This window comes from Suncus etruscus, chromosome 2, assembly GCF_024139225.1.
Source record: "Suncus etruscus isolate mSunEtr1 chromosome 2, mSunEtr1.pri.cur, whole genome shotgun sequence".
Taxonomy (NCBI): Eukaryota; Metazoa; Chordata; class Mammalia; order Eulipotyphla; family Soricidae; genus Suncus; species Suncus etruscus.
This window is the reverse complement of record NC_064849.1, coordinates 10,109,789-10,123,283: the sequence shown is the minus strand read 5'-3', so window position 1 is coordinate 10,123,283 and position 13,495 is coordinate 10,109,789. Positions and strand designations below refer to the sequence as shown.

At 49.9% G+C, this 13,495-nt stretch overlaps 1 protein-coding gene across 1 annotated transcript in view; it reads left to right on the top strand.

Moving 5' to 3' along the window:
- The window catches only part of GRIN2A (glutamate ionotropic receptor NMDA type subunit 2A), a 254,008-nt gene that overhangs the window by 140,692 nt on the left and 99,821 nt on the right, over positions 1-13,495 (top strand). The window contains exon 3 of the mRNA XM_049768433.1: positions 79-671. Coding sequence (XP_049624390.1) covers positions 79-671 — 593 coding nt within the window. The remainder of the gene's footprint in view (positions 1-78; positions 672-13,495) is intronic.

Here is a 13,495-nt window from a genome sequence, read left to right as displayed (position 1 = left end):
GTGCTTTTCTCTGCTCACACTCACTATCTCTTTCTTTCTTTCTTTTTCTCTCCATCCCCTTCCCCTCCCTCCTGGCAGGACCCCACATCCACCTTCTTCCAGTTCGGTGCATCCATCCAGCAGCAGGCCACAGTCATGCTGAAAATCATGCAGGACTATGACTGGCACGTCTTCTCCCTGGTCACCACCATCTTCCCCGGCTACCGCGAGTTCATCAGCTTCGTCAAGACCACTGTGGACAACAGTTTCGTGGGCTGGGATGTGCAGAACATCATCACGTTGGACACATCCTTCGAGGATGCCAAGACTCAGGTGCAGCTGAAGAAGATCCATTCGTCGGTCATCCTGCTCTATTGCTCCAAGGACGAGGCGGTGCTTATCCTGAGTGAGGCACGCTCACTGGGCCTCACCGGCTATGACTTCTTCTGGATTGTGCCTAGCCTGGTGTCAGGCAACACGGAGCTCATCCCTCAGGAGTTCCCATCGGGCCTCATTTCTGTCTCTTATGATGACTGGGACTACAGCCTGGAGGCCAGGGTGAGGGACGGCCTGGGTATCCTCACCACGGCCGCGTCGTCCATGCTTGAAAAGTTCTCCTACATTCCCGAGGCCAAGGCCAGCTGCTACGGGCAGTCGGAGAAGTCTGAGACGCCCCAGCACACTCTGCACCAGTAAGTGCTGCTTTGGTCACTCCTAACCCTGTGGTGGGGTGGGATGGGACTTCAGAACCTGGGGGAGAGGGGCTCTGTTTGGTGAAATCTGAAACCAGCACTGGCTTTGGAGGCAGAGAATTGCCTCTCTGCCCCAGCACACTCTGCACCAGTAAGTGCTGCTTTGGTCACTCCTAACCCTGTGGTGGGGTGGGATGGGGACTTCAGAACCTGGGGGAGAGGGGCTCTGTTTGGTGAAATCTGAAACCAGCGCTGGCTTTGGAGGCAGAGAATTGCCTCTCTTCTCATCCCTTCTCTCTGGGAGACAAGTTGTAACACTTCAGCTTTCTGTAGCTTCCGGGTGTGTGTGTGTGTGTGTGTGTGTGTGTGTGTGTGTGTGTGTGTGTGTGTGTGTGTGTGTATTTGGTTTATTTTGAAAGGAATGGTCAATGCTCAGGACCTACACTTCAGCTTTCTGTAGCTTCCGGGCGTGTGTGTGTGTGTGTGTGTGTGTGTGTGTGTGTGTGTGTGTGTGTATTTGGTTTATTTTGAAGGGAATGGGCAATGCTCAGGACCTACTCCCGGCCCTGTGCTCAGGAATTCCGGTGGCAGTAATTTTTCTGTTTGTTTTAGTTTGTTTTTTTGTTTGAGGGCCAAACCCAATGATGCTCAGAGGTTACTTCTGGCTCTGCACTCAGAAATCTCTCCTGGCTTGGGTTACCATATGGGACACTTGGGGATTGAATCCAGATCTGTCCTGGTTCAGCCACATGCAAGGCAAATGCCCTATCATTGTGCTTTCACTCTGACCCCTGGTGGTGGTAGTGGTACTTATGGGGCTTATAGGATGCCAGGGATTGAACCTGGGTCAGACACATGCAAGGCAAATGCTCTCCACTCTGTGCTTTCACTCCATTTCCTGCCATTTACTTTTCTTTACTGCACAAGGAAGCCTGGAAGGCAGGACTTGAAACCTGATTGGTTCTCAGATAATCTCCCTCCCATCTGTCACCCATCCTTTCAGACTATCCCTCATTATTTGTGTCAGGGATATTCATATATGGACTACCTATATAGTATATGTAGTTTTGTGTATGCACAGATAAAACCTACCCGTTTAAAAGGGAACTCTAAAAAAATAAATAAAAGGGAACTCTGTTTGCATCCTGGGTAATTGGAGCAGTAGTTGCGTTTCTCAGAAGGGGCGGACCAGCACCTGCTTACTGGATCTCTGACCTCGCATTGGATCGTTCTCATGTTCTTCCCACTGAACTGCACAAAATTGCATTCACTCTTCACATACCCATTTAAGACTGGCAAAGACTAGGAAGTGAAATGTGGAGGTCACAGAGTATGTGCTTTTTTTTTTTTTTTTTTTTTTTTTTTGGTTTTTGGGCCACACCCGGCCGATGCTCAGGAGTTAATCCTGGCTGTGTGCTCAGAAATAGCTCCTGGCAGGCACAGGGGACCATATGGGACACCGGGATTCGAACCAACCACCTTTGGTCCTGGATCGGCTGCTTGCAAGGCAAACGCCACTGTGCTATCTCTCTGGGCCCAGAGTATGTGCTTTTATTATATTTATTTTGTTTTGGGATCATACCTGGCGGTGCTCAGGGGTTACCCTGGACTCTGCATTCAGGAATCACTCCTGGCAAACTCTCAGAACCATGTGGGATGCTGGGGATCAAACCCAGATTAGCTGTGTGCAAGGCAAATGATGTTATATACCCACTGTGATGTTATTGCCCCAGCCCCACGTGCTTTTATTTTTAATTTGTATTTATTGGTTTGGGGGCTATACCTGGTGTTGCCCTGGGTTTATTCCTTGCTCTGCAGTCAGGGATCATTCCTGGGAGTTCTCAGGGAACCTGATGGCATACCAGTATAAACCCAGGTCAGCCTCATGCGAGGCAAGTGCCCTAGCCACTGTCCTATCTCTCTGGCCTCTACATTTTAAACTTGAAGCAACCGTCGCCAAGTGGGACTACAAAGCAGCCTTACCTGTCTCTGTTCCTCACAGCAGCTTGGGGGTGTCACTTGGCTTCATGGCCCCTCACCCATATGTTGACATTGGGGAAAACAGTCCAGCCTTGGGGCAACTGGTCTCTGCCGGAGTTGGTAGCGGAAGTCGCTTCCTGCTGCTGTCTTTGAGATTATTTTTTGTGGGTCATTGGACATCTTGGCAGACCGCACAGTAATGCTCTGTTATGTCTCCTCAGGAGGACATCGCACAGTTCACAGACTCACTCTTGTGCTTAGGGATCATTCCTGGCTCTGTGCTTAGGGCTAACTCTTGCCTCTTAACTCAAGACTCATGCCTGGCTCTGTGGTCAAGACTTATTCCTGGTTCTGTGCTAAAGGCTTACTCCTGACTCTGTGCTCAGGACTTACTCCTGGTTCTGTGCTTAGGGGTCTCTCCCCAACTTTGCTCTCAGGAGACCACATGGGATTCTGGGGCACAGATATACACCATCTTCTTGTGACTAAGATAAGCACCTCACTGAAGACCCACATGTGCAGATCCAGTGCTCCCCTGGAGCCAGCTCTTGGCCCCATGCTGACTGTTTCTTTATGGTTTGCCACCACAAACTCTAGGAAGCAATTTAAAGGGGGGTTCCAAGATGAAAATAGAGATAACACAGGGGGGAGGGTGCTTGCCTTGCATACGACTGACCTAGGTTCGATTCCCAACATCCCTAAGGATCCCCTGAGTATCACCTGGTGTGATCCCTGAGTATAGAGCCAGGAGTCACTCCTGAGCATAACCACCAAGTGTGGCCCTCCAAATAAACAAAAACCTAAAAATGCCCCATACTGTGTACAAAGAGCTCTCTTGAGACCCTCCTAGTGCTCCCACTTTGTAGCAGGGTGACTCTAAAAGCTACAAAAGAGTTTTGGGCAACATTAACCCAATGTACATGTGGTGGAGCTGGTTTGGTTCTCTCTCCTGCAGTGGCTCCTTGGAGCCTTACTTGCCACCCCTATGCCCTCTCACCCCCATCACCTGGTGCCTCATAGCCACTTGCAATGTTTGCATCTGAGCCAGGTACAGACATACTCGGTGGTGCACACACTGGGGATTGTTTCTGTCCCTGCGACTGCAGAAACCATGAGTATGGGAGGAAATGGGAAGCAAGGTGCAGGGGTGTCGGGGAGGCAAGGAAGGTTTTCAGTTGAGCCTTCTTGGTTCTCAGCAGGTAGTTTGAAGTGAGTAGTCAGCATTTTCCAGCATTCAAAAATAGCTCAACCGAGTTACGTAACGCCCTCCTCGCGCTGCTGCAAAGTTATTAAACATCTGTTCTGTCTCCTGTGTGGACCCGTGTGCAGGTAGCTCCGGCCCTGAGAGGTGACATGTAACTTGCTTCACCAGGTCTGGGATCTGAGTGGTTCCTTCCAGTGGGGCCCAGAACTCTGTCCCTGGGGTAGGTGGAAGGGACCCTGCCTGACTACCTGACTTTAGTTCCAGTTCTGAGAGGTCAGAGATGGGCTGTAGGGAAATTCCAGCTACTAAACACCTGTCCTGCACATGGCTAGCCTTGGTGAGAGCCTCAAAGGAGTGAGGTCTGAGTGCAGAGCCAGAAGTCAGCCCTGAGCACAGAGTCAGGAGTGAACCCACAGTTCAAAGAAAGAAGTGAGCCCTGAGCAGTCAGGAGTGATCCCTGGGCACAAAGACAAGAATGATCCCTGGGCACAGAACCAGGAGTAATTCCTGAACACAGTAAAGAGTGAGTCCTGAGTGCAGAGTCAAGAGTAATCCCTGAGGACCATCAGGTGTCCCCAGAACCTCCCGTGCCTGATTTCAGATATAAGACTTGATATGAATTACTTCGTTCCTGTCTGCTTCCCAGCTGTGATGGGGCTTGAGAACATATATCCAGTCTCAGAACACAATCCACAAGTGACTGTTCCTTGCGACAACTCTCCCATCCTCTGCAGGGCATAGTTACACTTACCTAAGGGGATGCTCAGATGGAAGAAGGTAAAAGGTAGACTTGGTGGTTTGGGGCAACACCTGGCTGTGCTCAGGATTTCTCCCTGGCATGTGTGGCATGGTGGTGTGTAGGGTGTGGGTACAGGTGTGTGTGGGTCAAGGTATGCAAACCCTCTTTGCCAAGACAGACCTTGACCAGTGCAAAGGAAGAAGCACATCATGTCCAGAGGAGAGAAAGGACAGCTTGGAGAGGGTCAAACTCTACATATCCCTACTTCATGATGCACTGAGGCTCCTTGTCGTGTTAAAACAGTAACTCAGAGGCTCAGGTGGCCCCTGGGCCTCACCCTAGTGCCTATGCCTGGGGGCAGTGGGTACGTGAGTCCTTATTGTCTTCTCCTTAGAGCACCCCTCTCTCTCCATTCTCAGAGGCTGGGCCTCACCCTAGTGCCTATGCCTGGGGGCAGTGGGTACCTGAGTCCTTATTGTCTTCTCCTTAGAGCACCCCTCTCTCTCCATTCTCCAATGAGAAATAGGGAAATGGAAGCAGATTTCCACCTGGGTTATCTTTGTGAGTTTGGGGCTTTCCTCAGCTTGGGGATGACCATGTGGTACCAGGCAGGGACCTTCATGGTGTTTTGTGTGTGGAATGAGCAAATCACTGTGTTTCAAGAAGGCAGCAGCAACACGAGACAGGCCCGCACAGGAAGTCATCTGGGTGGAATGGTGGGCGGTGATAGAGCCTCCATCTACTCCCCCAAGCATCAGGGACCAGCCCTCTGAGAGATGTTATCTTGCCCCAGTTGAAGACATCCAGCCAGGCTGCTGTAGCCATTTGCCTCCACTCACCTCTGACTCAAGCCAGGCGCCTGGTTTAAGCACCCACGGTACGACCCCCCTGCCCCAACAGAAAAGAAAATTCATCAGGATCAGGGCGCCTGGTTCATCCCCACATCACCCGGGCTCCCTTCTTGCCATCTTTGGTTCTCTAAATAGCCACGGGCCAACCTCCCGGTTTAACGACCCATCAGAAACCGCCCACAGTCTTGCCGATCTGTTTCTACTTGATCAGAACCATCCCTGTGGTTCCTCTGATCAAAGCCCATAAAAGACGCTGCTCATCAGTTCTTTCTCTGAGCTTGACCGACCTGAAAACTTCCCTGGGCGAAGGCGATAACTCTTGGCAAATATTTATCTGGAGGATCACCATATGTTCAACAAACATTTCTGGCAGCGAGACCAAGCACCCGGGAGACCAAAGAAAGCTGCTTCTGGGCTCTAAAGCAAGGCTTGGAATCCAGGCCTGATGTAGGGACAAGGCTGAGCCCCGAGGGTGTTTAGGAAAAAATGGCAGGGATGGAGGGCACCAGGGGCCAGGCAAGAGCCCAAGGGCTTGTTTGCTGAGAGCCTCCAGCTCTGGAACGTGGCAATCAGGCTGCCTATGATCTGGGTTATTATCCCTGCAGGCCACTGAATTCTGTGCATCATCCTGGCCTTGATGGAAGCTCCATTCAGTGGAGATGGCCGAAAAGGGGACCCTCCCAGCTGGGGAGGAAGGCAGATGGTAGCAGGGAAAGAAATATAGGCCCTGGATGATAGGGCTGCTCTTTTTTGTGGTCCTTGGCTTGGAGGACCACATCCCTACTTGGTTAGAACTTTGTACAGACCCAGGTGAGGCTGTGACCAAACCATACCTGTGCTCTGCCTGAGAGCTCAATCCACAGCTTCTCTGCGTGTGTTTTCTCTCTTGGAACTTGGCCCTCTCTACTTTGGCTGCAAGTCAACAGTGCCGTATGCCAACCCTGCTTCGCAAGTCCATCCTTTCCAATGGGCAGCCCATGTACAGCTCCACAAATGGTGGTCCCCTCACCCATCCCCCTGCCATGCAGCAGCACTGGCCCCAGGAAAGGTTCCAGTATAGTCTCTTCTTGACTTTGGAGGTGCTGGGTAGGGAGGTGCTGGAAGGGTCCCATATGAAGCATTCACACTGTTGGGATTTGACTCTGTCAGATAGAAAGTCATTGGGCCAAAGACTCACACAGGTCACATAAAGGATGTTTCCCAGGTTTCTGCAGGGGCCAGTGCTGGGCACCGTTTTGTGTGAATTTGGTGGCAGAGATGGACGGACATGGCTGCATCCTGTTCTGAGAAGGGGAAACTAAGAGATGTGTGTGTGTGTGTGTGTGTGTGTGTGTGTGTGTGTGTGTGCACACGAGAGCGAGCGTGAGCATGCGCACGTGTTGATGCCTCTGGCAGCAAGCATGGAGAGGGGGCTGGGAGCTGAATGTGCCAGTCGGCTGCCAGCCAGGAGGTGCCAGTATGGTCGAGAGGGAGGAGATGGAGGCTGGGATTAGCTAATCAGCCGTTGTTGGTTTGGGAGAGAAGCACATGGGCCCAACTGCCTCTCCTGAAGGGCACGGGCTGTGATGGATGACCCTGAAGTGAAAACCATTAGACCGAGAAGTGGCCATTTCTCACTTGTCCAGCCAGTAGAGGGGGTGCCTCTTACAGCACTGGAGAAGATACCCAATGGCCAGTGTTGACATGAGCTCTAGCACATGTCTAACACACAGTAGGGGGAACCTCTTTCCAGTCTGGGGCTGCACTGTCTGTCTCTGTTTTTGTCTCTTTCCTCTCTCTGTCTTTATGGGTTTTGGGCCTCACCTGATGGTACTCCAGACTCTGACTTCAGGGATCATTCTTGGCTCTGCACTCAAGACTCACTCCTGGTTCTGTGCTCAGGGATCATTCCTGGCTGTGCTCCAGGATCACTCTTGGCTCCGTCCCAGGATTCACTCCTGTTTCTGTGCTCAGGGACCACCCCTGATTCTTGGTTCAGGAATCACTCCTGGCAGAGGCCCTGTTCCTCTTCCTCCTAAATGTCAATATTGTGGCTTCTCCAACCCTTTTCCTGCTAGTTCCTTTATGATTCATAAAATTTTGATCAGCTAATAAGCTGATCATGATTGATGATGAAGAAGAAGATGATGATTAAGAAGATTATATAATAAGGATGATTGATGAGGGAGGTGATTGCTGATAGGATGTTGATAGTGATTATGAAAATGACAATAATTGGTGATAATGAAAAAGTCTGTGATGATGTTTAGATTTTGGGCCATACCCTTCGATGCTCAGGGCTTACTCCTGTGCTCAAAAATTAATTTGTTAGGGAAGGAGCCTGGGCCAGTTCTGTGCCAGGCAACCACCTTCCCCACACAACGTACTATCTCTGCGGCCACCTCTTGGTTTTTCAAATGTTCGGCTCACGTTGGTGCAGGAAGTTCAGGCCACGTAAGAGATGGGCAAAGACGTCAACTGCCTTCCAGCACTTGAGCTGAGTAACTCTTCTATCCAAACGGCATCTTTTTAAAATAAAAATTTTAAGTGAATCACAGTGAGAAACACAGGGACAAAGTTGTTCATGAATGAGTTTCAGTCAATGTCCCATACCCTTCACCAGGGCACAATTCCCACCACCAAGGTCTCCAGTTTTCCTCCTGTGTGCCCCCCCACCACTTCTATGCAGAGATTTTTCTTCTCTTTCTCTCTCTCTTTCTCTCTCTGTCTCTCTTTCTCTCTTCCTTTTAGACATGCTATTTGCTATATTGCTACTGAAGGGGCACCATGGCTATCACTTGACTTCCTTTCAGCACCCAGTTCCTGTCCAGAATAATTATTTCCAGCCATCATTGTTATAATGCCTTTTTTATTTTTTTAATTTGGGGGGGGCACACCCAGTGATGCTAAGGGATTACTCCTGGCTATGCGCTCAGAAATTGCTCCTGGCTTGGGGGATCATATGAGATGCTGGGGGATCGAACCACGGTCCCTCCTAGGTTAGCTCTGCAAGGCAAACACCCTACCACTGAGCCACTGCACTGCCCCCCCCCTTTTTAAACAAGGCTCTGTACCTACTGAACACAGAATGGAACACAGGACTGGAAGAAAGTGTTTATTTTTAACCCATGATGTGATTACAAAACAGAACATAGACCATTGCCTGGTGTCTGTCTTGCAGTTCATAGCTCCCTCACTCTCATTCATTCCCTCCCTCCTTCATTCACTTCTTTGCTCCCTTTCTCCTTCCCTCTCTCCCTCCCTCATTTATTCATTCACACCTGTATGCTGCTCTCTTGCATCTGTTCCCATTCCCCCTTTCGTACTTTCTGCATCACCCATGAGACCCTGAAGAACACAGCCTCTCCGTGCTCAGAACATAGGTAGATGCTCAGAACACGGGCAAATGAATCAACATGGTTTCAAGCTGGTACAGGTGGGGAATGGGGAGAAAACCAAGGGGAGGGAGGGAGGGAGGGAGGGAAGGAAGGAAGGAAGGAAGGAAGGAAGGAAGGAAGGAAGGAAGGAAGGAAGGAAGGAAGGAAGGAAGAAAGGAAGGAAGGAAGGAAGGAAGGAAGAAAGGAAGGAAGAAAGGAAGGAAAATTGGTTTCTGTAGAATGGGGCAGGTGGAAAAAGTGCTGTCAGGATGAAGTGGAGGAATGTTCTGGGTAGGCCGAGAACGGGCCGAGAAAATGATGTCTGGGCAGTTTGGAGAAGAGTCAAGATGTCCAGAAGGGTAGGAGAAGCAAAGCAGCATGTGCTTGGAGAGGGGAAGGGATTCTGCGGAGTCTTCAAGGGTGGGAAGGTTGGGGGTTTTATTTCAAGTGTTAGGGGAGATGATGGGATGGTGATTGGAGAGCTTAGCCAGTGGTGGGCAGAACCTGCAGTGAGGGTGCCTGAACTTCCTTCTCTATCTTTGTGAGGTTCTTGCCTTTGCAAATTCTCTTCCTCTCTTCCACCCCTCTGCCATCTCTATTGGTGGCGCCCCCTTTTGGCCAGAGTCAATGAAAAAGAAAAATACCCCATCTGACTCAAGACAGCTCTTGTGCACGTGTGATTTGAGCTGTTCTAACAAGGGAAGCTCAGGACTGTTCCACCTTTCTAGAAGTTAGATTAGATGTATAACTATATCGGATGGCGGGAGTTCTCTTCCAGGCTGAGGGGAAAGGTGAAGAAATGTGGATGAAATCTGACATGAAGGATGGTCTAGCACCTGGATCATACTGCACCTGAAATCCACTCTCTCTCATTTTCCCTCCACACATTGGCCACCAGACTCATTGCGTGGATGGCCTTGGTTCAGCTGCTTTCTGCTAAGTGCCCCCAAGGGAACTTTTGATGGATCCGAGGCTTTGGCTGCCAATCTGTGAGACGAAGCTAATCGGTTGATGGGCTGCACATTTTAATTTAATATGATTGCCTTTAGTAGAGCCAAGATTGGGCAATAAGGGACAGCTGAGGTCAGCATGCTTGAAAAATGGTTTTGCAGAGCTCCAGTGCAGTAATCCCAGTTGTAAAAAAATCCCTCATAGATACCTTGAAGGTATGATCTGAGCCTTGAACACCACAGTTTTTGGAATCTAGCCTTTTCCTGCCCTTTGTAGCTGTGGTTCCCTGAGCCACTCCATCTGGGCCTCACTTTAGCCACCTGCAGAATTGTGGGAAGACAGGAGCCTGCTCGGAGTGGGGACGCTGTGAGGATTAGGAAAGGCATAGGGTGGGTTACCCCATAGCCCGGCACAAGCCAAGGGTCCTCTGTGCATAAAGTCTTGTGACATCGGCCGTATCATCCTCAGGAACACCTGGGAAAGTGGGACAGAACCACGTTGAGATGGCGGAACTGCACCACGGAGCTTAATTAAGTGCATTTCATTATTCCAACTCCCCGGGGCCTTTGGAAGGAAAAATAGATTTTCAAAGATGTAGGCAGTTAGTGTCATTAGCTACGAGAGTGGGGAGGCGGTGACTCGCAAGGCCAGAAAGGAGAAGGGGGCATGGGATATGTGTGTAGCAACTTAGTTTGGATCTGGACTTGCTCCTTGCACGAGACCACCCTGCCTGGCTTTCCCCAGGGAAACCCCCTATTCAGACAGGAAGATCCTGGGACTTGCAGAAGAGTGAGATGGTTTTTCACCATACTTCACATCACCCAAGCCCCTGGCAGCAGAGAAATTCTTCTTTATTCATCAAAAGGGAGACAGTGCTAGAGATAGGGTGCTTGGCCTGGGGATAGTGGGCCCCCTCTCTAAGATTTAGATGTCCTGGGAGGCAGCTGCTGGCCTCACCTCACCCAAGAGAGCTGGGAGGCTACAGGAAATGACTTTTTCAAGGTCCTGCCATGAGCAAGCAATGGCTAGTGCTGCTTGGGACCAGGGCCAAGGCCAGCCTTACAGGGGACATGCCACAGCCATTATGGCATCCGTTTCCACTGCGCAGCTGGTCTGGACAGGGGTTTGGTCCAGATGAAGGGCACACATGTGGCTGAGTGATGGCATCTTCCTATGGCACTGGGGAGGAAAGAAATGGGGTAAATTGGGATCTCTCTAGGCCAGGCAAAGATTTTGGGACTTGTCATCCCCACTTACCATGCCACTCTCAGGAAGTCCACTTCTGTGTTTATACAAATCCCATTGGCATATTGGGCATATTCTTAGATGTGACACTTTCCTCTTACTGCTGTAAAAAGAAAACACCAAACAGAGAGAGCTGAGAGAGAGTGTGAGCAAGAGAGAACATATGTTAGGGACAGTTCACCTTTGCATGGTCCCTTGCCACGCTCCCAGAGAGAATGAAGTAGATACAGAAAATGCCTCTAATTGTCTCAGTAAAGAATCCAATTCTCAATCTGCTTCCAAGGGAAAAACAGTTTCTGTGTTAATATACCAGGGAGGCCATGTGTGTTCATGAAACCACATTCAAGCGTGAGCCACCGGTGGTCCATGTTAATCTGGCTACTTGGATATATCAGTATATCAGTCTGCCTCAGAAGAAAGTCGGGTCACTGTTACGAAACTGACTCAGTTTCGGCCCTTCTCCCTGCCATCTTCAGCTACTTGATTTCCTATTTTCCAAGTTTGTTCTTGGCTTTCAGCTCCTTCCACCTGCATTATTAAGAATTCTGCAGTCTGGGGCCAGAGCAATAACACAGCAGAGAGGGCTTTTGCCTTGCATGTGACCAACCTGGGTTCGATTCCTGGCATCCTGTATGGTCCCCTGAGCCTTCCAAGAGTAGTACTTTGCGTGTGGAGATGTACTTATTGACCCAGCCTCCCTGATGGCCCTGGGCACGGGGTGACAGAGCACCCTGGCTTCTTTCACAGCACATCCAAGCCTTGGGCTCTTCCTTCCCACCTGGATCTGGAGTTCCCTTAGCAAGACTCGTCCAGTGCCTTCTCTAAATGTTGGGGTGCCACTGCCAACCGTCTCTGCCTGTAGATCATTCTAGAACTAGCATATCAGCAGTAAGATGCCAAGGAGAGAGGGGGGCAGGGCCGGTCCTTGAAAGCAGGTGCCTCGCAGCTGGGCTCTGCCTCCTTTTTACGGTGTCAGATCATTTCAGGGTCTGAAATAGATGCCTCTATGGTATCCACCAAGCTGATGGTGTGTGGCCATGCTGTTGCGTTGGCTGGGCTGGGCTGGGATGAGCTGTGTGTTGGATACCATTCCAGAAAGTTATACCTTTCTAGGTGTTTGTTTCAAGGCTAGAAGTGCTAACTTTTTCCCTTTTTAAAAAATAAATAAAGCAGCTTTGACAAGTCTGTTTCTAAGCTCGCCTGTGACAAGGAGAAAGAGTCTTTGGTTCTGTGGGAATAGTGGAAGTGGGACCCTCCTTGTAAGTGAGATTGTGTGGCTCCTTTGCTCTCCATCCTAAATTCTTGGGAAGCTTTGTTCTAGATTGTTCTCTGACATTCCCTCCCAGTGCCTGCCCGCTGCAGTCCTTTTCTTTTGAATCCTCCAGTCTTTTGTTTCTGCTTCTGGATATTGGCAACAAGTAGAAAAGAAAGAAAAAAAAAACCCAAGGATGAAATCTAATATCCTTTCCAGAAAAAAACTGGTGAGGGTGATTGTTTCCCCCAACTTCAAGCCAGCACCCGTGTTATCTACCTTCCACTTTCTGAACAGGCTGTGCGCCTCTGAGGATTGGAGTCAGAGAATGCAGAGCAAGGCCCCTTAGTCAGCAGCAACGGCTTTAAAAGGCACCTCAGGTAGTTTGTACCAAAAAGGGTTTACTGAGCGAAGTGCAAATGAAGCTGAAGAGAGGCCTCTGTTCCAGGACATAAGACCATTTCTGAAACATTCTCTCTTTCCCTCTATCTCTCTCTCGTACTCGCACTCTTTCTCTTTTTCTTTCTCCCTCTCTCTCGCACATGTTAGCTGCATTGTTAAGCCTTTGCCATAGAAAGAGGAATCACTTGTATTCCATCACCTCACACTCATCCAGTCCCATCACACCCCCAGTTTAACAGTATCGTCATCCCCCAAGAGAGGTACAACTCTGATCTTTGCCTCGATTTCCCCTCAGACCCAGAACCCGAAATGCTGTCATATCACATGACCAAAGTCTGCACGGCTTACCAGAAAGATCTCTGGGATGGGCTTTTGCTGGAAAAATGCCCCAAGTGTGTCCAGACCCAGTCTGGAAATTTAGAAGCAAAAATTGTGTGTGTGCCTCTGCGTGGAAGGGGAGACCCAGGAGAGTGTCCAGATGAGGAAGGGTGGATAAGAACAGCAGGAGAGACAGTTCAGGTATGTGAGTGCCATCAAGGACTACCTGCTGGAGATGGGCGGAGAATCTAGCTCCCTGGAACAAGATGGCATAATGCCCAGCAGGAAGATGAGGCATTGGAGAGTCACTTGGGCTCAGTGGAAGGCAGAGTAGGGAAGAGCTACAGGGAAGTGGGGTGCAGGCCCTCTGATCCCAGGGCCCATGAACAGTTTCCTGCCACATCTGGCATGATCACATGTGGAGGGAAGTTCTTTAGTTCAGTGACCTGAAAACCCTCTTCTGGAAAACTTTGGGCATGTTCTTGGGCTTCTCTGCCTTAGATTTTTCCAACTACCATGGTTGAAT